The following is a 27412-nucleotide window of genomic DNA, read 5'->3' as shown; positions in this document are numbered from 1 at the left end:
GGGAAATGCTAGTGAAGAGAAAAACAGACTGAAGAAACTCAGTAAGAAAAATGCTCCAAACAGGTCACTGCGTTTATCAGTTGCAGACATTCGAGAAGATTACGAAAACAACTTTGATAAATGGGATGACGATGAATGTGTTGGCTGCGGTGAAATCTATTACGAAGCCGATAAAAGTGTCGAGTGGATTCAATGTGTTGCTTGCTCACGATGGTCAACATCGGGTAATAAGTGTAACTACTGTGGTGAGACAAAGACAGGCTAATGCTTGTACAAAACTGGAAACTTATCAGAAACGTCCATGATCAATCAAGGTTTATAGTTAATTGATAAAATTGTTTTGGACTAAAATACCTAACACCATCATTCTGTATTGATTATAACATATTCTAAATAAAAATATGAAATTTTAATCGGCTTTTTTTTCACATATAGCCATTTTTGTATGGCCCATGTCTCCCAGTACACTAGTCCATATCATCCATACACCTATGGGTGAGATTGATCACCCATGTATACAGGGTGGTCCATTGATAGTGACTGGGCCAAATGTCTCACGAAATAAGCATCAAGCGAAAAAACTACAAAGAACGAAACATGTCTAGCTTGAAGGGGGACACCAGATGGCGCTATGGTTAACCCGCTAGATGGCTTTGCCATAGGCCAATAGGATATCAACTGCATTTTTAAAAATAGGAACCCCCATTTTTAATACTTATTCGTATAGTACGTAAAGAAATATGAATGTTTTAGTTGGATCACTTTTTTCGCTTTGTGATAGATGGCGCTGTAATAGTCACAAACATATGGCTCACCATTTTAGACGAACAGTTGGTAACAGGTAGGTATTTATTAAAATACAGAACGTAGTTACGTTGGAACATTTTATTTCGATTGTTCCAATGTGATACATGTACCTTTGTGAACCTATCATTTCTGAGAACGCATGCTGTTACAGCGTGATTACCTATAAATACCACAGTAATGCCATAAATGCTCAAAATGATGTCCGTCAACCTCAGTGCATTTGGCAATACGTGTAACGACATTCCTCTTAACAGCAAGTAGTTCGCCTTCCGTAATGTTTGCACATGCGTTGACAATGCGCTGACGCATGTTGTCATGCGTTGTCGGTGGATCACGATAGCAAAAATCCTTCAACTTTCCCCACAGAAAGAAATCCGGGGCCGTCAGGTCCGGTGAACGTGCGAGCCATGGTATGGTGCTTCGACGACCAATCCACCTGTCATGAAATGTGCTATTCAATACCGCTTCAACTACACGCGAGCTACGTGCCGGACATCCATCATGTTGGAAGTACATCGCCATTCTGTCATGCACTGAAACATCTTGTAGTAACATCGGTAGAACATTACGTAAGAAATCAGCATACACTGCACCATTTAGACTGCCATCGATAAAATGTGGACCAATTACCATTCCTCCTATAATGCCGTACCATACATTAACCCGCCAAGGTCGCTGATGTTCCACTTGTCGCAGCCATCGTGGATTTTCCGTTGCCCAATAGTGCGTATTATGCCGGTTTACGTTACCACTGTTGGTGAATGACGCTTCGTCGCTAAATAGAACGCGTGCAAAAAATCTGTCATCGTCCCGTAATTTCTCTTGTGCCCAGCGGCAGAACTGTACACGACGTTCAGAATCGTCGCCATGCAATTCCTGGTGCATAGAAATATGATACGGGTACAATCGATGTTGATGTAGCATTCTCAACACCGACGTTTTTGAGATTCCCGATTATCGCGCAATTTGTCTGCTACTGATGTGCGGATTAGCCGCGACAGCAACTAAAACACCTACTTGGGCATCATCATTTGTTGCAGGTCGTGGTTGACGTTTCACATGTGGCTGAACACTTCCTGTTTCCTCAAATAACGTAACTATCGGGCGAACGATCCGGACACTTGGATGATGTCGTCCAGGATACCGAACAGCATACATAGCACACGCCCGTTGGGCGTTTTGATCACAATAGCCATAGATCAACACGATATCGACCTTTTCCGCAATTGGTAAACGGTCTATTTTATCACTGGTAACGTACCACGAATCAAATACCCTCCGCACTGGCGGAATGTTACGTGATACCACGTAATTATACGTTTGTGACTATCACAGCGCCATGTGTCATAAAGCGGAAAAAGTTGTTCAACCAAAACATTCATATTTCTTTGCGTACTACAAGAATATGTAATAAAAAATTGGGGTTCCTATTTTAAAAAACTCATTTGATATCCGTGTGACCTATGGCAGCGCCATCTAGCGGTCCAACCATTGCGCCATCTGGTTTCCCCCTTCAAGCTAGACAAGTTTCGTTCTTTGTAGTTTTTTCGTTTGATGCTTATTTCGTGAGATATTTGGCCCTTCACTATCAATGGACCACCCTGTATTTTCATTCTACAATATCTCTTGCATTTTAAGTGGCAGTACTTCAACAATATGTTGCACTTAAGTTTATATATCACTCCGAACGAGCATGCTGCCATAAGTCAAAGTTGAAAACAATGAAATATTATGCTGAAGAAAAAAAAAGGGGTCCGACTCTTCAGGATTTATCCTTTTTCACTGTAGAGAAGATGAACAAGTGCTCATAGCTCTTAAGTTATGTACTTTAGAGTCCGTGTTTACTAGCTTACCACCTCTGAAAGTGGCCTACCCAACAATCTTATCAACAACAACACCCGTATCTGTATTCCGTTGTCAGAGAAATCAGAAAGATCCTTCTCTTGTAATATGAACTCGGCGGTTTCCGAACCAGCATTCTTGCCTCAAATTGACAAATTTGCGTTTCTCTGTCATCCCTGAAAGATTGGAACACATCGTGGACTCACCCTGAATATTCAATGGCAGCCATAACCTTACAAGGTGATGGTATTAACTCCGTTACTCTGTCTTATCTATTTTATGTACAGCCATGTTTAACATGTCATTTAGAGCTATTTTTACTATTACGAATATGTTATAATAACACATATCACTATGATGAAACACAAATTTATGCTCACTTACAGATAACATGTTTATTAAACGTTCTAAAGAGGATTCCTTGTATAAATATAGACAGCAGGGCCAAAAGCAGCAGTGAATAACTGAAAACAGAAAACTGAAAGTCATCTTATGTTGTGTGCAGAGAACATGTCGAACAGTAAAACACAGTCTTCTTGGTTCTGGAGTGGTGAAGAAAAAGAAATGTGGAACACACTAACAAGAAGACAGGTCACTATTGGAGGGACACAGTTAAGACATCAGTGAATAATTTTCGTTGTATTAGAGGGAGCTGTAGAAGTTAAAAAGTGCAGGGGGAAAAAGAAAGGGAAGAACCTAGTACAGCAAGCATTTGAAAGCTTCAGTGTAGCTGTACACATCTTTCAAAGAACAGTACGCAGTACTCTATCCAGTTCGCCTCATACCTCCAATGGATTATTATCTTTCTTTAGTGTAAAGGGCAGTCAAATGAAAACGAGACAGATGGAAAAAATTAAGTAAACTTTGAAAAGTAATCGCCATAATTGTAATACAGTTAACCCACAGTGAGCCGAGACGGCCAATGCCTACATGGAAAAATGTTTGCGGTTGCTACGAAACCATGATTGTACCCAGGCGTGTATCACTTCGTCCGAAGCAAATCAACAGTCACGGATGTAGTCCTCAGGACTCCACTAATATTGAAATCGTATGGGAGGAGGTCGAGATTGTATCGAGGATGTGGAACGGTTCCCCAGCAAATCCTACTGCGTAATCGAAACAACAGAGCAGCAGGCACGCCACCACTGAGAAAGCCATGGTGGCGTTTTCCTTTGACAGCCAGGGCCTGTTGCTTATTGACTTTCTGGAATACGGCGCCCCAATGAAAGCACACGAACACTCTGAAAAATTTGAAGCACGCCGTCAAGTCCAACCACCCAGCAATGTTGACGGAGGGCATCGTTCTGTTGCAGGATAATGCCCCCCACATATTACCAAGCTTGTTTCAAGATAGAGAAGATCCAAAGAAGAGCGGCGCGTTTTGTCACAGGGTTATTTGGTAACCGTGATAGCGTTACGGAGATGTTTAACAAACTCAAGTGGCAAACTCTGCAAGAGAGGCGCTCTGCATCGCGGTGTAGCTTGCTCGCCAGGATTCGAGAGGGTGCGTTACTGGATGAGGTATCGAATATATTGCTTCCCCATACTTATACCTCCCGAGGAGATCACGAATGTAAAATTAGAGAGATTACAGCGCGCACGGAGGCTTTCAGACAGTCGTTCATCCCACGAACCATACGCGACTGGAACAGGAAAGGGAGGTAATGACAGTGGCACGTAAAGTGCCCTCCGCCACACACCGTTGGGTGGCTTGCGGAGTATAAATGTAGATGTAGATGTAGATGAACTACGCGCAGAATTTTCGCAGCGTCGTTCTTATATACCCTCCATACACTACCGATATCTCGTCGGCTGGTGTGACCGAGCGGTTCTAGGCGCTTCAGTCTGCAACCGCGCGACCGCTACGGTCGCAGGTTCGAATCCTGCCTCGGGCATGAATATGTATGACGCCCTTAGGTTAGTTAGGTTTAAGTAGTTCTAAGGGATGATGACCTCAGATGTTGAGACCCATAGCGCACAGAGCCATTTGAACCATTTTTGAACCGATACCTCCCCACGCGATTTCCATCTGAAGAAAGACATTTGTGGCCCTCGATTTGCTTCAGACGAAGTCGTGTATTCCTGGGTGCAACCATGATTCCGTAGGGCAAACATATTTCTATGAATGCACTGACCGTTTTGTCTCATAGTGGAATAAAAGTCTGAACAGGTATGGCGGCTACTTTTGAAATTATATACAGTTTGTGATTCTTCAGTTTCTCCCGTCGTATTTGTTGTTCGAACTGCTGGTTCTAAGGGATTCGGCGATCAGACATGTCACCATTGTCAGGTGCGCTGACGAACTGAGCTCCCGAGGGCGGGCGGCCGGTTTAAATCCCTTCACCCCCGGGCCGCTCTCTTCGCCGTCCGCGCCCGCGCGCCGGCGGTCGTGAAGACGTGGGCGTCGGAATCTGTCGTAGCGTCGGCCGACCGCCCTCAGGAGCTCAGTTCGTCAGCGCATCTGACGAAGGCGATATGTCTGATTTCCGATATATTGAGCCCGTTGGACACCATGAACCGGCATTATACCCGTGGACTGTTCGAGCAATATACATTTTACTTATTTTTTTTCATATGCCCAGCTGCGCTCGGTAGCCGCGCGGTCTTGGGGGCCTTGCCACAGTTCGCGCGACTGCCCCGTCGGAGGTGCGATTCGTGCCTCGGGCATGGGTGTGTGTGTTGTCCTTAGCGTAAGTTAGTTTAGGTTACTTTAAGTAGTACATAAGCCTAGGGACCGATGAGCTCAGCAGTTTTGTCCCTTAGGAACTTACCACCACCACTGGTCCAGTTTTCATTTGACTATCCCTTATAGAACAGTACCCGGTGTCTAATCGGGTTCACTGAAAGCTTCAGTCTGTTGGTATCTTTGGAACAACGGTGCCCGCTACCTTGTCTGGATGATCTCAGTGCTCGAACATGGATGCACTGCTCTTTTACTGCCGTAGACGAGATACGGTGTGGCACGTGTTGCAGCGGACGGGGTGAACGCGACGCTGTGCGGGCAGACGCCTGCAGTGACGGTGGAGCACCCGTGCTACATTACGGTGACGCTGCTGGCGATCCTGCAGTTGGCCCGGGGACTGGGAGGGGCGTCCAGTTTGGTGCACGGGCTCGTCTACCTCGACGACAACGTCGTCTCGGAGGCGGCGCCTGCGCTCATAGGTAAGCTCTTCTTCACGCTTTACACCCCACTCCCCTAACTCTGCCTTAACTCTTTATACGCTCAAGCCATTCACTAAAAATGTTGATCGTGTGTATTGCTACACTACTGACCATTAAAACTGCTACACTACGAAGATGACGCGCTACAGACGCGAAATTTAACCAACAGAAAGAAGACGCTGTGATATGCAAATGATTAGCTTTTGGGAGCATTCACACAAGGTTGCCGCCGGTGACGACACCTACAACGTGCCGACATGAGGAAAGTTTCCAACCGATTTCTTATACACAAACTGCAGTTGACCGGCGTTGCGGGTGAAACGTTGTGGTGAAGCTTCGTGTAAGGAGGAGAAATGCATACCATCACGTTTCCGACTTTGATAAAGGTCGGATTGTAGCCATCGCGATTGTGGTTTATCGTATCGCGACATTGTTGCTTGCGTTGGTCGAGATCCAATGACTGTTAGCAGAATATGGAATCGGTGGGTTCAGGAGGGTAATACGGAACGCCGTGCTGGATCCCAACGGCCTCCTATCACCAGCAGTCGAGATGACAGGCATCTTACCCACATGGCTGCAACGGATCGTGCAGCCACGTCTCGATCCCTGAGTCAACAGACGGGGACGTTTGCAAGGCAACAACCATCTGCACGAACAGTTCGACGACGTTTTCAGCAGCATGGACTATCAGCTCGGAGACCATGACTGCGGTTACCCTTGACGCTGCATCACAGACAGGAGCGTCTGCGATGGCGTACTCAACGACGAGCCTCGCTGCAAAACGTCTTTTTTTCGGATGAATCCAGATTCTGTTTACAGCATCGTGATGGTCGCATACGTGTTTGGCGACATCACGGTTAACGCTCATTGGAAGCATATATACGTCATCACCATACTGGCATATCACCCGGCGTGATGGTATGAGGTGCCATTGGTTACACGCCTCGGTCACGTCTTGTTCGCATTGGCGGCATTTTGAACAGTGGACGTTACATTTTAGATGTGTTACGACCCGTGGATCTACCCTTCATTCAATCCATGCAAAACCCTACATTTCAGCAGGAAAATGCACGACCTCATGTTGCAGGTCCTGTACGGGCCTTTCTGGATACAGAAAATGTTCGACTGCTGCCCTGGCCAGCGCATTCTCCAGATCTCTGACCAACTGAAAACGTCTGGTCAATGGTGGTCGAGCAACTGGCTCGTCACAATACGCCAGTCACTACTCTTGATGAACTGTGGTATCGTGTTGAAGCTGCATGGGTAGCTGTACCTGTACACGCCATACAAGTTCTATTTGACTCAATGCCTAGGCGTATCAAAGCCGTTATTACGGCCAGAGGTGGTTGTTCTGGGTACTGATTTCTCTGGATCTATGCACTCAAATTGCGTGAAAATGTAACCACATGTCAATTCTAGTATAATATAACTGTCCAATGATTACTCGTTTATCATCTGCATTTCTTCTTGGTGTAGCAATTTTAATGTCCAGTAGTGTATATCTTCTTCAGTAGAACTTCGACTGTGTGACCTTCGATTAACCGACTCCTCCAACCATGTGTCCAACTGTCCGTCTTCGCTCTGCACCGAACGGTGTGCCAGCATTATCGATCGACTTTATTCCTGTCACAACAGGTCCAATGCTCTGAGCCATGCTCGTTCAAAAACTTTAACGTGTCGTATATCCTATTTCTTACAAAGCTCAAAAGAGCGCATTGCTTAAAGAATGGTTTTTAATGCGTTTGCTCGGGCTGTTAAGAAATAGTCTGAACTTCAAGAAGGCGTCATAAAAGCTATGTTGTTGCCTCCTTCCTCCCCATCCGCCCCGTGACTTCATTACTCCATCCAATGGACGAAGCAGCTCTTGAGTGTTAAAACGGCGTTACAGGAGTAAATGCGTCAGCGGTTTGTCAGAGAAGACAGAAGAGGGTTGTAATGTTATTGAAACAATGAAAACCCTCAACATAAAAGATGAAATTAACGCAGTTACTCAAGCTGTGGAAGAAGTTAATCAAACCTCTCTACAAAAGTTATGGAAGAAGGGTTTTCCGAGTCTAAATCAAGAGAATGGACTTCCAGGTATTTGCAGCCTGCTGATGTAGGGATATGGCTAGCAGACGGTGACTTTGGTGCTGCCACCAATGAAGCACATGATGGTCATAGTTAATCCCTTGTTTTGCGACTGTATAGTGTTGAGGAAGTGTAGTCAGTTGATGAAGGAAAGGAAGAAGACGAAAAGATCAGCAACTCTGCAGCGAAGGATGCGTACGAGACTGCCCTCAAATATTTGGAACAACAGCCAACCCTCTACAGCTATGAAGATATTCTGGGAAAACAAGTGGCGTGATGCATGCCCAAAGTTAAGGTTTAAGAAATGGAAACAAAAACATTTTACATTTTCAAATAGATTTTCAGCGTTTACAACTTTTGTTTTCCATTTCCTTTATTAGAAAAGGATTTTTTTTTACTTTGATTTAGTATATCGTCTTGAGCTTCGTAAGTTCGTTTAATTCTCCCCAGATTATCCGACTTTTTTAGCGTTCTGACTACCCCCTGATCCCAAAAGTGGCGGTTAAATGAGGTTCTACTGTATTTATATTCTTCTGTAAATACATTAATTAAAGCCTTCCTGGCACCGTTTCTTGCTGTTTGCTCGGTTGCTCGTGGTCTTGCAGTTAGCCGTGCTGACTCTCGCTCAAGGGGCCGTTTGTTCAATTCCCAGCCGGGTCGGGGATTCTCTCCACTCATGTATTGAGGTGTTTGTTGCCATTATCATCGTTTCTTCATCAATGACGAGCAAGTAGTTTAAGTGTCGTCAAATAAAGACTTACACCAGACCGTCAAGCGACCCAGGAGGTGACTCGTGGCCAAAAATACCATACCCACATTTCTGTCTATCTGTTTTGGCTAATCTCGGGAACTACTGCGGGGATGTTGATACTGTTTTCACTAACAGATAGACTGATTCACGGGGAAGATTTGTTTGTATAATTTATATATATGCTGATGGGGAAAAATCATAACACCAAGAAAGATTTGTGTGACATAAACGAAAGTTGGTAGGCATAATTCTAAGGATGAGAGATGATGTCTTTTCAAGTTTCGCATCAGTCACATAAGAGAGGCGCTAGTAGCTCCACCATAAAGATGCAAACCAGGTTTGTTGTAAATACACGCTGCAACGGTCGTAAGCGTTAGTTACCTTTGAGATTGGTCTTGCTGTTTTGTTGTCAGTCAAGACTGACTTAAGGCGACAAATACACAATTGTCAACACTTCTCTGAGTTTGAACGGGGTGGTGTGATAGGACTACGAGGAGCTGCAGAAGGACTTAGTAGGTATACAGCCACTGTACAATTTCCTGGCAGCGGTGGGCACAAGAATACTGGTGAGGCGTAGCGCCGTATACCGATCCTGGCTTCGGGGCGGTTAGTGGGAGATGTGTCTTAGTGACATGGTGACGCGAGACTGGACGAGCACGTAGTTTATGTATCAGCCGATAGAGGACAGTATTGGATAGGGGACTGTGATTTAGTTTCGATTGTGCCCACTAGAGTGTTTTTCATAACTGTTCTAGTATTTTCATAAAGTGTTATTATGTCTTTTTGTGTATGTAAAATGTCATAAATGTGTTTTAGCAATATGAATGATGAATGACTGTGGTTTAAGGTTAATATGAAGATAATTATTTAACGAATTATGTTGTGGGATTTGGTGAGGGAACATTTCGAAGAAGTATGGAGGTGCACAAAGAGGATTTTGTACAATAGATTTGTAAAGTAAGTTTATGGTAAAGGGAAAGTTAATTCAGGTATAAATAACAATAGTAAATAACTTTATGCGTAAACAAAACAGATAATTACGTCGGTAAAAAGCGCAGTCGTTAGGTTTACTATTTTGCGATTGGTTATTGATGCAAAGCGCAGACTGACGCTGGAGAAGGTTGCTTTGCTATTGGCTGTTGAGTAAACTGACCAATGGTAAAGCAATATTTTTCGCGTGCCTTTCTCTGCTGGTAGAGAAGACTTAGAGTATTCTAGAGACGAGTCGGAGCCTAGCCATGAAACAGATCGGACGTGTGTAGTAGTACTTCCGACGGAAATGATAAGTTCCGGATCTAGCACTGTTTCATACATCAAAAGTGATGTAAAGTGAAGGCATAATTATTGCGATGCGTGTGTAGAAATTTCGGAATTTTTAAGTGAATTTTTTGACGAGAAAAGACATAAATTCCGAGTGGCGTATTGATCAGGTCGGTGGCTAGAAAGTGTGACTGCATTAGGTATTTGGCGAGTATTCTCAATTTTTGTAGTTATTACGTTTTCGGGAAATGCCACACCATAAACGTGAGTGAAAGGGATTGTGAGTGACTGCATTAAGACTAGCACGGGCTTGGCAGTGATACTTGTTCACCTAAGTTTCAGAATATATTAATTAAGCACAAAAATTCCAACCTTTCGTTTCGTGTGAAAACTTTCTCCCGAAAGGTAGATTAGTGACTTTAATTGCAGCCTGGTTCACGTCGAAGTACAGTAGGTTTCGCTCGGCTTCCCTACTGATGATCTGCTGAGACAATGTTCACAGGTAGGTGCAGGTTCGTCGTAAAGGGACGGAAGGAACCGCGCCGCAGCACTGGGCTCGGCAAGGCCATGTGGCATTACCGAGAGGGAAGACTTCCGTGTTCGGCGTATAGCTCTAGGGCATCGTACTGCATCAGCAGCAGGAATCTGAACAGCAGCTGACACGACATTGTCACAACGAACTGCTGCAAATCGGTTACTCCAAGGACACCCCCGAGACCGACGCGCTGTAGCGTGCATTTCACTGGTCCCAAATCAGCGCCATTTGCGAATTCAGTGGTGTCAAGCGAGGGTTCATTGGAGGGCAGGGAGGAGGTCTATTGTGTTTTCTGATGGAAGCTGGTTCTACGTCGGTGCCAGCGACGGCTGAGTGCTGGTTAGAGGGAGGCTAGTTGGGGGCCTGCAATCAGCCTGTCTGTGTGCTATACACACTGGACCTGCACCTGGATTTACGGTCTGGGGTGCGATTTCGTATGTCAGCAGGAGCTCTCTCATGATTATTCCACGCACCACTCACCGTGCGTCAGTCTTTTGATTCGACCTGTTGTACCGCAATTCATGAATAGTATTCCAAGGGGTGTTATCCAACAGGATAACGGCACACCCACATACCGCTGTTGTAACCCAGTATGCTCTACAAAGTGTCGACATGTTACCTTCGTCTGCTCCATCACCAAGTCTGTCTCCTGTCAGGCACATATGGAACTCGGACGACAACTCCAGCGTTGTCCACAAACAGCATTAACTGTCCCTATTTTGACCGACCAAGTGTAGTAGGCAAGGAACTCCATCCCACAAACTGATATCAGGCACCTGTACTACGCAACGCACCCACGTTTGTTTGCATGCTTGCACTGAATATTCTGGTTGTTACAACAACTTTTAATGTACCATCATTTCACATTTGCAATGGCTTATCTCGTGCTTACATTAACCTATGATCTTACGATATTAATTACTCAAATATATTACCTAGGCTAATGTAATGTCAAAATTTCATTACTCTACATTAAGTGTTTGTTTTTGTTGAAATTTTTTCCCGTCAGTGTACTTGGCCAATTTATGTTGAATTAAACTCCCTACCATTGATAAAATAATGCCATTGCTGTCTAGCGGTGAATGGCAGAAGTCGGTGGAATCATCGATACTTGTTATAAAATAAAGTCTTCAGTCGCTATTTCTCTCTGTATGTGAAACATAATCTCAGGAACTATAGAAGGAATTTTGATACAGTGTTCATTAACAGGAAATAGTGTAGGGTTTTTGATACGGTTTTGTGTGTGATGTCCTTAGGCTAGTTAGGTTTAAGTAGTTCTACGTTCTAGGGGACTGATGACCTCAGACGTTAAGTCATATAGTGCTCAGAGCCATTTGAACCATTTTTATACCACAAACTACTGATGTTGTGCCCCTGTTCATAAGCCTTATTACTCGCGGTATCTCGTGTGGTGTGCACCTACACCGTCACCATAATTCTATATATGGAGTGTGTGTTGTTTCGAGCATTCCCGAAACAACAGACACCACATGTATCATATTCATCATTCAGAATACATGGCTATCTGTTGATATTCTTGCACACACAGCTGACAACCATTTTCACAGGATAATGTTTTAGGATACATAACAAATAAATGGTCATTTACTTATTTTTCTGTCTTTATTTTGTTATGTATTTCCTATAACTTGTCTTCAGAAACCGAACAAAGTAGTTTTAATGGCACTAAACACCAGTCACGTCCAGCTACAAGCGTTTTCTGCCCGTATACTGCACTTTAAAAGGCACTTTGTGCTACTGCGTAAGCTGTCTTCCGTACCTGCTTAGAACACAGACAAGGTTCGGACGCTAAGGATAAATTTTGTCGAAAGCGCGGTCTTCAAATGTCTATCTCGTTTTAAAACTGTAACAGGAGAAGTTCAGAAATCCTTTTCTCTCATTGCCACCTACGCTTAGGTAAAAATGATATAATCGTATTTCTTTATTTGCCAGGAAACCCTTTTGCCGTTGTACGGCAGCAAGTCTTTCCATTAAACGCCACTCTGACGAGTCGCCTAGTGATGAACACTACATGAGTGACAAGGACGACACACACACACCCAGTCCAGAGCTGATGAAGTCACCGACCTGGCCAGGAACGTAACCCAGGGCCCCGTGATCCAGACGACGAGCTGCTTGGTGGTTGTGGGAAACCCACCAGCCAGTCATGCTGCTGTCGGTGGTACGCATAGCAGTATTGGTAAACTTCGGATACGTCAAAAGAGGGCCCCACTACAAAGACACTAACCATCGCTGAAAACGATCCGCGTGTGCGGTATAACTTTGCCGGCAACCGGATTGAGGGAGTCACTCGAAAGTGATAATTCGCTAAAAGCTTCTCCAAACAGTGTTACGTCGCGATACGCCTCGAAGGCTGTGCGTCTTCTTCATGTTCTTAGAAATATTAACATGAGAAGCGGTTTCTACGGCTGTGTGAAGTACTCATTGGAATTGCAACTATCCTTCTCTCCATTACAGCAATATTAATTGAGTTTCGAAAAGATCTCATGATGAAGGTATATTTGCAACACAGAGACAAAATACAGTTAGGTCATACAGGCTGGGCAAACTAAAACTTGACTGGAAAATATTTGTAATGGCAATGACTTTAGCTACGCTTTTTATTCTCTACAGAGCCACTAAGTTTGCTGGAGTTTTTCTGGAACACTTCCCGTCTGATACTCTTGCACAAACAGTGCCGCACAAGTTTTCCACGAAGTGTGGTTCCCGTAACACTCAACAAGGAACACGCACTCTTTTACCGTGAGCACCAATACTGGTCACTAAACACATCTCCTCCTATTGCTCTCTCAACTATGAGGAGACCGAGAAGAAACCTAGTTGGGACATACCATGCTCGAGATACGCGTGCTCAGATATGTGGCAGTACCCTACTGGACCATCAGAAGTCGTTGGTTCCATCATTTACTGTGGTGGGCAGTTCTCCTGTTCATTAACTAGGATCATTTCTGCATCATTCTTATACATATTTTCCACGTCATTTCTAGTTTTCTCATCCTGCATAAACACAAAATGAATGAATGCATTTTTTTCTTTTTAAGTGATATTTGAGATTGATTCCTACAGCCTTCGATGTAACATTGACAACGAATAATACAGTCTAATCAGATAAACAGCTTAAATCTTATAATCAGTTACCCGAATAAGAGAGATATTACTGAAGTAAGCTGTGTACATTTTATTTTTATTAAGACCTCACAACACAACTTTTGTAGAGGTGCACCAAATTGTCCAACCGAAGAAGATATTGTTAGAGTTCTCCTCTCCACTATATTAACGCTGTGTGGATAAGGTAAAACCGATGTGATTCAAATATTTCTGGAAGCAACCATTGCTGAATCCCAGACGTGAGACTGTGGTTTTGAAACTCCTTAATCTTATAGACTTAAAGACTGTTAACTCTTGTATTAGCATGGACTCTTTATTTCAAAATTCCTTGACCTATTGTTTCACTCTCTAATGGAAGTCGGTAAATGGGGTTCTGCAATGACTTATCAGTCTATGATGACTGTCTTTACTCAAAAGGAGTTCAGTTTCGCTTCTCCCAATGCCGCAATCTGTCCAGTAAATGCTGCCCTCCTGCTAGCAGTTACAGTACGTCGTACGTAACGGGCTAATTACTACTTCCTATGCATAAATTCTTAATGAGGAAACGTGCTGATCTGGAATCACTAATATTAGTCGGTGAAAATTTTTGAGACAATATAGATTTCTGTCCGTTCCGCTGTTATTGTAGTCAATTCCGGTGAAAGCATAACCACTCATAACCCAGACTGCCATACTGTACCCAGATTGAAGCCGACAACGCGATTAAATAAAATCTTCACCGAAGGGCTTTCTTTAGCTTTCTTGACGAACGAGTGACAGTAAACTGATGTTCACGGCCTGTCCAAAAGGTTCCGAGGCTGATTTTATTCCCTGCGTATTAGCGATGTCAGCGCAGCAGCTACGGTGGTGCCTTGTACTAATAACTGTACAAACATACCGCCGTTTGAATCTCGTACAGATTCCCGTATGGAGGACATAGTGATAGACATCCCTTGGGTTGTGAAGCAGCTGAATGGGTTGAAAATAAATAAATCGCCAGGTCCTGATGGGATTCGAATTCGGTTTTACAGAGAGTACTTTACTGCATTGGGTTCTTAGCTTACATTTATCGCGAATCTCTTGCCGAACGTAATGTCCCGAGCGACTCAAAAAAAGCGCAGATGACTCCTGTATATAAGAAGGGTAGAAGGACGGATCCACAAAATTACAGACCAATATCCTCAACATCGGTTTGTTGCAGGATTCTCGAACGTATTCTCAGTTAGAATATAATGAATTTCCTTGAGACAGAGAAGTTGCTGTTCATGCATCAGCACGGCTTTAGAAAGCATCGCTCCTGCGAAACGCAACTCGCCCTTTTTTCACATGATATCTTGCGAACCATGGACGAAGGGTATCAGACGGATGCCATATTCCTTGATTTCCGGAAAGCCTTTGACTCGTTGCCCCACTGCAGACTCCTAACTGAGGTACGAGCATATGGGATTGATTCCCAAGTATGTAAGTGGCTCGAAGTCTTCTTAAGTAATAGAACCCAGTACGTTGTCCTCGATGGTGAGTGTTCATAGGAGATGAGGGTATAATCTGGAGTGCTCCAGGGAAGTTTGGTAGGTCCGCTGTTGTTTTTTGTCTACATAAATGATGTTTTGGATAGGGTGGATAGCAATGTGCGGCTGTCTGCTGATGGTGCTGTGGTGTACGGGAAGATGTCGTCGTTGAGTGACTGTAGGAGGATACAAGATGACTTGGACAGGATTTGTGAGTGGTGTAAAAAATCGCAGCTAATTTTAAATATAGATAAATGTAAATTAATGCAGATGAATAGGAAAAAGAATCCTGTAATGTTTGAATACTCCATTAGTAGTGACACAGTCACGTCGATTAAATATTTAGGCGTAACATTGCACAGCGATATGAAGTGGGACAAGCATGTAATGGCAGTTGTGGGGTTCATTGGTAGAATTTTCGGTTCATCTTTAAAGGAGACCGCTTATAAAACACTTATACGACCTATTCTTGAGTACTGCTCGAGCGTATGGGATCCCTACCAGGTCGGATTGAGGGAGGACATAGAAGCAATTCAGAGGTGGGCTACTAGATTTGTTACTGGTAGGTTTGATCATCACGCGAGTGTTACGGAAATGCTTCAGGAAATCGGGTGGGACTCTCTAGAGGAAAGAAGGCTTTCTTTTCGTGAATCGCTACTGAGGAAATTTAGAGAACGAGCATTTGAGACTGACTGCAGTACAATTTTACTGCCGCAAACTTACATTTCGCGGAAAGACCACAAAGATAAGATAAGAGAGATTAGGGGTCGTACAAAGGCATATAGGCAGTCATTTTTCCCTCGTTCTGTTTGGGAGTGGAACATGGAGGGAAGATGCTAGTTGTGGTACGAGGTACCCTCCGCCACGCACCGTAAGGTGGATTGCGGAGTATGTATGTAGATGTAGATGTAAGCATTCGAGCACTCAGTTGTGAACAAGCAGAGTTAAGTAGTGGACGTACGGCCGTACTGTGTCAATGTTGTTGTGTCACAAATCGCAATGGACTAACATCTCTAAATCAAATTGTTCAAGGCATACTTTAGAAAGCTTTGAAGAAGCGACGTGTAGACGCTTTGCCAAACTTAACTGAAAGGCAAAACGCGGACAAATTTTTTCTGGAAAAACTCATCGCAGGCGACGTGACTCGATGTTATCAATAAGCCTACGAACCTGCAATAAAACCACAAACTTCAGAAATTTGCATGAAGGGTTAACGCTCAACGCTTTGACGGTATAAATGACGTTCAGTGTGACATGTGAATTGAACAACATTCCACAGAAGGAGTTTTCTGATACTTTCACTTGGTCGTATGAACGTTCTGCGCATGTTACTCACGTGGGGGGAGACTACCTGCAGTTTTAAAACCACCACCCTAACTTTTTGCAATTTTTTATTTGTCCGGTCTGATGGGGGTACACACCAAATTTTGTGCAGTATCGTCCTCTATAGAGACATCCGTACTCAGTGTTCAGCTACGTCTTAACTTTGCTATTTGTAAGAAATTTTACATCCTTTGCCTGTTAATCAGAAAATTTTGTCATAGCAGAATTAATTAGATTTTGTCAAATCTCGGATTGTGGAAATTATTATTCGTTTTGTACTAGGATAGGGTATTTAAAAGAAAAATCATAAGCGATTATATATAGCGGGGAGTAGCAGTTAAAATACCTAACTCTTTTAAAAAATGTCTCTGTGATTGTTAGTAGATGGTTACCGCCAAGTGTCCTTTTGAAGCGTTTTGATATTACGAAAACTTTCTTTTAGGTGATTTATTTCATAATATTATTCCATACGACATACTGGTATAATTGTAAGGGAAATGTACTGATTTGTCTCCAAAACGTACAGCGGCACATGCGAACATCGCTAAACCACGTTGTCCATCTAAGGTGTTCAGTCTTTCTGGGTCATTAAACCTTAATTTACTTCTTTTTATTTTTCTCTATTTGAAGTGTTTTAATAGGGTGCAAATGTAGTCGAGTTAATTCGGGTGATGCAGAGGGAATTAGATTAGGAAATGAGACGCTTAAAGTAGTAAAGGAGTTTTGCTATTTGGGGAGCAAAATAACTGATGATGGTCGAAGTAGAGAGGATATAAAATGTAGACTAGCAATGGCAAGGAAAGCGTTTCTGAAGAAGGGAAATTTGTTAACATCGAGTAAATATTTAAATGTCAGGAAGTCGTTTCTGAAAGTATTCGTATGGAGTGTAGCCATGTAAGGAAGTGAAACATGGACTATAAATAGTTTGGGCAAGAAGAGAATAGAAGCTTTTGAATTGTGGTGCTACAGAAGAATGCTGAAGATTAGATGGGTAGATCAAGTAACTAATGAGGAGGTATTGAATAGAATTGCCAGCCGGGGTGGCCGAGCTGTTCTAGGCGCTGCAGTCCAGAACCGCGCGACCGCTACGGTCGCAGGTTCGAATCCTGCCTCGGGCATGTGTGTGTGTGTTGTCCTTAGGTTAGTTAGATTTAAGTAGTACTAAGTTCTAGGGGACTGATGACCTCAGGCGTTAAGTCCCATAGTGCTCAGAGCCAATTTAGTATTGGAGCGCAGCGTGGAGGGTAAAAATCGTAGAGGGAGACCAAGAGATGAATACAGTAAGCAGATTCAGAAGGATGTAGGCTGCAGTACGTCCTGGAAAATGAAGCAGCACAGGATAGTGCAGCATGGAGAGCTGCCGGCCGGAGTGGCCGAGCGGTACTAGGCGCTACAGCCTGGAATCGCGCGACCGCTACGGTCGAAGGTTCGAATCCTGCCTTGGGCATGGATGTGTGTAATGTGCTTAGGTTAATTAGGTTTAAGTAGTTATAAGTTCTAGGGGACTTATGACATCAGAAGTTAAGTCCCATAGTGCTCAGAGCCATTTGAACCATTTTTGAACCATGTGAACCGTGGAGAGCTGCATCAAACCAGTTTCAGGACTGAAGAGCACAACAACAACAACAACAAAAACAACAACAACAATAGGGAGCAGTACTTGTTTAGAGGTATAAACTAGTGTTTTTTCAGTAAATTGTGACAAATACAATTTAGGTTTGGTGTATCCAAATTTGAAACTGACTCTTACTTTGAACGAAGTCTTGTGCTAACATTGTTAGTGCCATTAGCCTTGTTACTTGCACAACGAACGCTTTATATTTCGGATTCCGAAAGACAACTTTGTCCCAGAGTGAAGAAATTCATCGATGAAAGGAAGCATCCATCCTTCTCGAGCTCCTTGGTAAACTGAATATTGCTGTGAATGGAATTCAGATGGTCCAAGAATTTGTGGAGTTTCTCCTCACCACGCTACAAAAGTGTCATCTACATACTTCCAAAAGATGAGAGGCTTAAAATTTGTATATTTCAACTTCGTGTCTTCAAAATCTTCCATAAAAACGTTGTTCACCAAGGGTGACAAGCGCCTTCCCATTACAACGCACCAACTTGTTAATAAAATTCATTATTAAATAAAAAAAAGAAGCTGAGGAATGTATGAGGTGGAGGAAGGTCATAATCTGTTTCTTAAATTGTTTTTCAAACAACGATTAGGACATTGCGAGCGGAAATTTTGTAAATAATGTAAACTAAACAGCAAATCCGAGCTGCCGAGCCTCATAGTCTTCAGCCTGTTGATAAAATCTGATAAACTCCCGATCTGGTGAGGAGACTTGCGAAAAGAAGGTCACAAGAGTGAACCTTAATACTCAGCAATGTAATACGAAGGATATTCGGAAAGTATGGTCATATCGATCGCGAAATGGAAACCCCAATGAAAATCCGAGGGAGCTTTGGATAGGTGCGTTGGACAGAATCCCTAGTATACCCTAGTATATCCGGCATCTGTATATATAAGTAGCTGGAAGGTGCAGCTAACTACTGCAAATATAACATTTTTGATTTTCGTTCTGGTTTCCATTTCGCGACCGATCGGACCTTACTTTCCAAATAACCCTGGTATGTAGGAGACTCCAGGTTACTTAATATCGGCCGCAGAGGTACATCTGTCTTGTGTCTCTTAGGAAGTAATGTCGGAGGAACCGCACCTCGTCTTTTCACGACGGATTTCAGGTGCTGGACCTTGTTCCGAACTACTGAGTTCGTAGAACGCTTTTGAACCTATGTGGGAACGTCCGACAGCCTGCACATCTTAAAATTGTAGACGTAACTTGGTAAGAACACAGTGGATCTTCCTTTGTCAGCATAGAGAACAGCTGAGTTGCACCGTTACTAAGTCTTGGTGGTGCCGCCCTCTCTGCACAGGGGATATTACTTCAATGTGGACAAGACTTAACAATCGCCCGACACTCTTCCTACCTTACACTGGAAAAGTAGCATGCAACTTCTTTCAAGGCACTGATGATAGCTGATATGGGCACAGTAGTTGGAGTTTGCGGAAAATTTAAACCCCTCCCTAGGACAGCCCACGTAGCGTCGTCAAACTCTTTATCAAATTAATAAGGAACGTCCGTTAATCGTTCGTTGCTGAGACGAAGTCACAAGACGGTCAAACTTAGCGGTTTGTGTAGTTGTAGCCACCCGAAGCACCCTATCAGTTTTGGCACAAGCATAACGATCAATCTCAACCCATAAATAAAATGGCATATCTGTTTACATTTTCATACGTACAGTACATATGTAATGAAATGGAACATCTGCAGCCATCCGTACGACGTCATTTATTGTTTGGCTACCAGTTTCGGTGCTTCAGTGCAGTATCTTCAGGCCTTAGCTGACGCTGAGGGGGTTAATACTATCCTTATACAGGACGCATTAGTGGCCAACATCTCTATCTGGTTTCGCAGACTATATGTAGTAGCAATCAACTGTCAAGTCCCTTGGACCTCCAATCAAAAGGAAGGACATACAAAGGTAAATGATACAGTTCTACAGGAACAGAGTCCAGTTTCCATCGAAAGAACCGGATCGTCACTTTATCAACACTAGCACCAGCTTTTCTTAACATTTTTCCAAAAATAATGATGTAACCTAGATCAGACGGTCAGTTGTTGAGACGGAGTAACTATAATCTTTGCTTTTTGCTTCCCCAAACGCCAGCTGCCTGCCTGTTCCTCAGAGGAGGCTTGTGTTGCAGGAGCGGTGCTGGCCGTGCAGCAGCTGGGTTTCCGCCTCGGCCACGCCCTGGCCTACCTCACTACAGGCGGCGCCGAAGACCCCATCAACGGCTGGTGGATTGGTGAGTGCCCAAAATTCTGAAACATTCCTCTCTTTACACTGGTGCTGACTGTTTTGTGGGAGTAAGTCTCTTGATGTCAGTTGGTGAAGTTACGCAATGCTTGCAACGTACGATAAACAGAAAGATGCAGAACTGGGAAGAGCGAGCATAGAATTGATTCAAATGAGTGTGTTAATTAGACTCCCCTTCTCAGAGAAGCAGTTGAAAATGGGAATTGGGCCGCGCGGAGGGGGAGCACGGTTAGAGGCGCCATGCCACTGACTGCACGACTCCTCCCACCGGAGGTTCGAGTCCTCCCTCGGGCGTGGGTGTGGGTGTTATTCTTAACATAAGTTAGTTTAAGTAGTGTGTAAGTCTAGGGACCGATGACCTAAGCAGTTTGGTCCCTTAGAAATTCACGCACATTTGAACATTCTGAACAATGGGAATTGGAAAACAATATTCGCATTGTTAACTCACCTCACATAACATGAAAATATACTATCTCACTCTGTCTCTCAATGTGTGTGGGTGGCAGGGCGTGAGCCAGTACTGAGAGAGAGAGGGAGAGAGAGAGAGAGAGAGAGAGAGAGAGAGAGAGAGAGAGAGAGAGAGAGAGAGACAGAGACACAGACAGAGAGAGAGAGAGAGAGAGAGAGAGATACAGAGAAAGAGAGAAAGAGAGAGAGAGAGAGAGAGAGAGAGAGAGAGAGACGACAGAGACGGGGAAAGGTAGGGTGACGATGAGCCTGGAGCAGATGACACTCATCTCAGTGTTTGGTCAAAGGTCTCCCCTATGTTCAGTTTTTTCTATCTGTTAAGTAGCTCATAAGCGATCACTTTCCGAAAAAATAGCTTCTCTTCGGGTCGTATGAGGCTGAGAGCTTCTTTTTATTGTTGTTGATTGTGACTGAAGTGATAGTGGCTTGTTGTTGCTGTCGAATAAACTGCGTTGAAGTACTGCAGCTACATCTGTAGGCTGTGTGAAGCTGCTAGTAATGACTTTATAACATGTCAAATATTGCAGTTCCTTTGTTATTCCGAATTACTATGTAACGTTCCTTCAGACTGGGGCGACCACAACCGTTGTGAAATATATAAAATATATTCGCAGTTGTGATTGTGGACTACCGTCAGATGTTTAATGGAAAGACGACAATGAAAATTTGTGCCAGACAGGGATTCGAACCCGAATTTACCGCTTATCTCGAGCGGTCGTCTTACCATTTGGCTACCCGAGCGTCACTCACGGCCGAACTCAAACTTCCATACGTCTCACTCGACGAAAGATCGTACCCAAAGACTGGAAAGTTGTACAGGTCACACCAATATTCGAGAAAGGCAATAAGAGTAATCCATTGAATTACAGGCCAATATCATTGTCGTCGATACACAGCAGGATTTTGAAACATATATTCTGATCGAAAATTATGAATTACTTCGAAGAGGACGGTCTATTGACACATAGTCAACACGGATTTAGAAAATAACGTTATTATGAAGCACTTCTAGCTCTTTGCTCGCAGGAAGTGTTGAATGGTATCGACAAGGGGTTTCAGACCAATTCCGTACTTTAGATTTACAGAAAGTTTTTGACACCGCACCTCACAAAAGGCTTGTAATCAAATTATGTGCTTATGGAATATCGTCTCGGTTATGGATTCACGATTTCCTGACAGAGAGATCACAGTTCGTAGTAAGTGACGGAAAGTCATTGAGTAAAACAGAAGTGATTTCTGGCGCTCTCCAAGGAGAGAATCTGAGCAGCCGCCTTAGGTTGTTTGCAGACGATGCTCTCTTTTATCGTCTAGTAAAGTGATTGGAAGATCAAAACAAACTGCTTAACGACTTAGATAAGCTAACTGTGTAGTGCAAAAATTGGCAGTTAATCGTAAATAATAAAAAGTGTGTGGTCATTCACATGAGCGCTAAAAGGAGTCCGTTAAACTTCGATTACACGATAAACCAATCATATGTGAAGGCCTTAAATGCAATTAAATACTTAGAATCACAATTACAAACAGCTTAAATTGGAAAGAACTCATAGAAAATGTTGAGGAGAAGGCGAACCACAGACTGCGTTATATTAACAGAACACTTATAGGGGCAACAAATCTGGTAAAAAGACTATTTACAATGCGCTTGTCGTCCTCTTTTGGAATACTGCTGCGCTGTGTGGGATCCTTTCCAGAGAGGATTAACGGTTACATGGAGAAATGTCAAAGAAGAGCAGCATGTTTTGTATTATAAAGAAATAGGGGAAAGAGTGCCACGGATGTAACACAGCATTTGCGGCTGAAATCATTAAAACAAAGGCGTTTCTCGTTGCGACGGGATCTTCTCATGAAATTTCACTCATCAACTACTCCTTCGAATGCGAAAATATTTTGGTGGTGTCGACCTACGTAGGGAGAAACGATCACATTAATAAAATGTGTGAAATCAGAGCTCGCACGGAAAGATATAGGTGTTCGTTTCTTCCGTCCGGTGTTCGAGAGCGCAAATAATAGAAAATTGGTGTTGAAGGTGGCTCGATGAACCCTCTGCCAAGCACTTGAGTGTGAGTATTAGAGTAGCCATGTACATGTAGTCGTACATTTAGACGCTGTTGGAAAAGAGCAAATAAGAACTTGCAACCATCTCATTTAGACAATGAACTGCTGTAGTTTAGTTCTAGCACGATGGGCCCAGAGGAATTACAGGCAAATTTTAGACAGATTGTAAGTGGTGTTCTGGACAAGTATGTGTTTAGTAAGTGGATTAAGGACGGAAAAGGCCCACCGGGGTTTAGCAAAGAAATTAGAAAGTGCTGAAGAAGCAAAGGTTGTTGCACTCTCGGTACAACAGAAACCTACAAATAACGACAGACAAGAGTTAGTGAAGTTCCATGCGTCTGTGAAAAGAGCTATGCTACCAATACTACCGTCATACACTATCAAACTATGTAGACGAGAACGCTAGAAAACGTTTGTCTTATGAAAATTGAAAAGCGGATCTAAGACTTCCATCTAGTCACTCGTTGACCAGTCTGGTTTGGCAGATGAAGATAGCATAACGAAAGCCGAAGTTTTAAATTACACGTTTAAGAAATTTTTCACGCAGGGGAATTGTATAAACATACTCTATCGCAGTTCGACCAACGCACGGAGTCCCTTAGGGACTACATATTGCATCCCTGACATTCCTGGCGTAGAGAAACAACTGAAACAATTGAAAACAAGTAAGTAGACAGGTCCGGCTGGAATCCCAGTTCGGTTTTATTGGCTTTGGAGTTACCTGAAGTCGCAAGTGTATCGTGATCGATCGACATCTCTAGGGATGCTGAAAGACAACATCCGACGCCAATGCCTCACCATAACTCTGGACCTGCGTGGCTGAGCGGTTCTAGGCGCTTCAGTCTGGATCCGCGCGACCGCTATGGTCGCAGGTTCGAATCCTGCCTCGGGCATCGATGTGTGTGATGTCCTTAGGTTAAATAGTTTTAAGTTGTTCTAAGTTCTACGGGACTGATGATCTCAGCAGTTAAGTCCTATAGTGCTCAGAACCATTTTAAGGGGACATTGTACGTGAAATTCGTTGAAATTTGACATTTTCTGTTTTCTACTCCATAACGTACTTTCGACTTCCCTGAACATTTTGGTATATAATACATTAAAATCAGACAATTGTGAGACCTTCAAATAATATTTTAAATGTTGATGTGTTGCTGTCAAATGTCACAGCTACGCATATACTGCCACAGCTAATCAGTCATTTCTTGGAAACTACACAGTCTAAAAGGCTGTGAATTGCTTTGTTCTGGGCCTACTGCTACGTCTCCGAAGATGGAATTACGAATAAATAAATCAGTCCTTTGCTTCTGATACTAGTTTTCATTGAAAGTAGTTTGATTACCTGCTGTTTTTGTAGTAAGCTAACTTCTATTGCTTTTTATACGTAAATAAAATGACTAAGCGTAAAAGTAGCTTCAAGAAACGCATATTTGTGGGTAACAGACATGTGAGACCTGCATTTTCTTCTGAAGTACTTGAAAACACGTGTGCTAACAGTGAAGGAAACCACGATAATGTTTCTGACGTGACCACGCCCCCTAGTGCATCGAAAAGGAAAGTAACTTTAGAAACGGGTGACATTGGTAACAGTAATGATGTTATGGACAATGTCATTAATGATCTGCAAATTCTTGCACAAGTTCTTTCTGAAACTGTCTCTTTCTGTCTTTGTGGTGGTGAAGTTAAACTTTACTAGGTTATTGGGGCTAGAGTAGTTGTTGTGTCTAAATTAATTATTAAATGTCAGAAGTGCAAAAACGGAAAAGCATTTTGTACTTAATCAAAGTGTTGAGGTAATTAACTGTTTGAAACTAATGTGAGACTGTTCTATGGCCTTAGATGCATTGATGAAGGTGCAAGGGCTGGTAATGTTCTCTGCACCGTGTTGAATTTGGTGAAGATATAGGCAATCTCAATTTTCTGGCACCCTGCATAAATTTACATATAAACATTCTCTTCCTTTAGCAGTAATGGAGGCAATAAAACTTATTTACAGAGATTTGGCAAGTCCTGAGCTGCTAAAGTAGTGTTTACATGGGAAGACCCAGAATGTGGATGATTCCTTGGGTAATGTTATGTGGTGCTGTGTGCCTAAAAATGTATTTGTTGGCCTTATGACGCTAAAGTTGGAAGTGTCTAATGCTGTAATAACTTTTAATGGTAGGAACTATAAAAGACTTAAGGTTCTGGAGAAGTTAAGGGTAAGATTTGGATAAAACACAGCTAAAGAACTGTGGGAACTGGTTGAGGTTCATGTACGTGAAACAGAGCTACCTGCTCAGCAAATGGCAAAAGAAGCAAGAAAGAAAAGGAGCTGGCAAGCGTTGGGCTGTTGTGACACTGAAAAAGACACAGACTATGGGCTGGGGCAATTGTAGTGCATAAAAGGAGCAGAAATATAAGTCTGCACAAGAATTTGTAATAAAAAAAGTTTTACACCTCAGTATCTCTGAACTACATTTTTTGAAATAAAAGATTCGTTTTCTAAAAAAGTACTGATGGTAGAGACACGAAATTTTCACAGCATGCCAAGTGTGAGATTCAACACATATGAAACTAGAATAATTAAAATATTCTGAATTGTTTATTTATAAAATTCTGTCAAAAAACTGAGTATTTGAACAACAAAGATAACATGCCCTACAATAAAATTTTAGTAATAATTCTAGTTCAGTGTATCGAGAAAGGTGGATTCAATAATTATGAAAAATTGTAATTCAATTTCAGTGTATCGAGAAAGGTGGATTCAATAATTATGAAAAATTGTAAGTTAGTGTCTTAAAAAGTTTCCAAGATAATGGTTCACAAAATTCGATAATTTTACATTGTCGTCATAGGACATATAATGTCGCCTTAATTCGGAGAAACATGAAAAAAAACTGTAATGGTCTGACACAGTAGATACAGTATTACAAGTTTCCTGTTTGACACAGTCAGATAGTTTAAATATCAGGGGGAAATCTTGTAAAGCGATATGAAATGGAACGAGCATATGAGGACTGTGGTAGGGTTGGTGAATGGTCGACTTCGGTTTATAGGGAGAATTTTGAGAAAGAGTGGTTCATCTGTAAAGGAGACCACATGTAGGATGCTAGTGCGACCTATTCTTGAATGTTTGGGATCCGCACCCTGTCGAACTGAAGGAGGCCATCGAAGCAATTGAGAGGCGAAGTGCTAGATGAGCTAGCTGTTGGTTCGAACAACAGACAAATGTTACGGTACCTCAAATGGGGATCACTGGAGGAAGACGACTTCGTTTTCGAGGAGCACCTTGTGAGGTAACGGGTGAGTTGTGGCGCCCTGGAAATATTACATGTTCGGAATTGGGGCGGCCGCACAGGACGCTCGTCAATGCCGGGGCCCGGCAGCAAACACGTGGTGACAAACGTTAGCCAGACGAGAGGGGTAGCCCCAACGCGTGGTCCAGCCGCGTGGCTGGGAATTCCGCTGTGACGAGGACGGTGCTTTGTGTCGACGAAGGATACATGCCGGGAGTGCTACGGATGGCGGACTTTTTGAAGCCTTAATGGCGGACATTTCACAGTTCGTATAGAAATTAGTAGTAGCCAGATGAATCATGATACCTCAAAAAGAAACATGTACATTAATGTTATTTGCATGACGATTCTGATGGTGTAATCAGATTTTCAATATCTTCATTAGTTTAAAAAATGGTTCAAATGGCTCTGAGCACTATGGGACTTAACTGCTGTGGTCATCAGTCCCCTAGAACTTAGAACTACTTAAACCTAACTAACCTAAGGATATCACACACATCCATGCCCGAGGCAGGATTCGAACCTGCACCCGTAGTGGTCGTTCGGTTCAAGACTGAAGGACCTACAACCGCTCGGCCACTCCGGCCGGCTATTAGTTTAAAGTTTAGTATCTGACGGTAAATTATACAAGTAACTCTCAGCAACGAATTTCCAAAATATAAACGCTTCATCCGATTTTGTCGATCGCCGTGTCTTTAGAAAGCTGTTAGTGTAAACCTAAATCGGTATAAATTACAGGCATGTAACTTGAATAGCACATGAGTTATTGGAGGTCGAAGTGGCCGATTATTATCGAACGCGTCAGGCCATAAGTAAACCATTGTTACACGAAAAACGGTAGCAGCATGCTTAGAAATATATTTACTCATCTCTCTCTTCGTTTATAACCGATATATACTATTCATGAAGAAATTGGTCGATTGTTTACTGTGTTTTAGAAAGCACAAAGACATTACCTCCTGGCCTACGTTTTGCTTCTTTTCTTTTCATATATGTTTAGTTAATTGTTTATCTATTTAATTATGCGTGTTAGAGCGTGTTTATGGTTCAGCCTTAGGAATATTTATTTAATTTCACGTATTTAAATGTACCGGGTGATCAACAAGTCAGTATAATAAACCACAGAATAATGTAGATACAGAGGTTAAAATTGACACACATGCTTGGAATGACATTGGGTTTTATTAGCACACCCCCATATTGCTAGACGCTTGAAAGATCTCTTGCGCGCGTCGTTTGGTGGTGATCGTGTGTTCAGCCGCCGCTTTCGTCATGCTCGGCCTCCCAGGTCCCCAGACCCCAGTGCGTGCGATTATTGGCTTTGGGGTTACCTGAGGTCGCAAGTGTATCGTGATCGACCGACATCTCTAGGGATGCT

At 42.9% G+C, this 27412-nt stretch overlaps 1 protein-coding gene across 1 annotated transcript in view; it reads left to right on the top strand.

Annotated features, from left to right (window-relative positions):
* The window catches only part of LOC126279819 (solute carrier organic anion transporter family member 74D-like), a 98421-nt gene that overhangs the window by 15743 nt on the left and 55266 nt on the right, over positions 1-27412 (top strand). Inside the window, exons 3-4 of the mRNA XM_049979708.1 lie at positions 5623-5811; positions 20124-20225. Coding sequence (XP_049835665.1) covers positions 5623-5811; positions 20124-20225 — 291 coding nt within the window. The remainder of the gene's footprint in view (positions 1-5622; positions 5812-20123; positions 20226-27412) is intronic.

Source organism: Schistocerca gregaria, chromosome 1 (genome assembly GCF_023897955.1).
Source record: "Schistocerca gregaria isolate iqSchGreg1 chromosome 1, iqSchGreg1.2, whole genome shotgun sequence".
In the NCBI taxonomy this organism is placed as follows: domain Eukaryota; kingdom Metazoa; phylum Arthropoda; class Insecta; order Orthoptera; family Acrididae; genus Schistocerca; species Schistocerca gregaria.
This window is presented reverse-complemented; position numbering and strand designations above follow the sequence as displayed.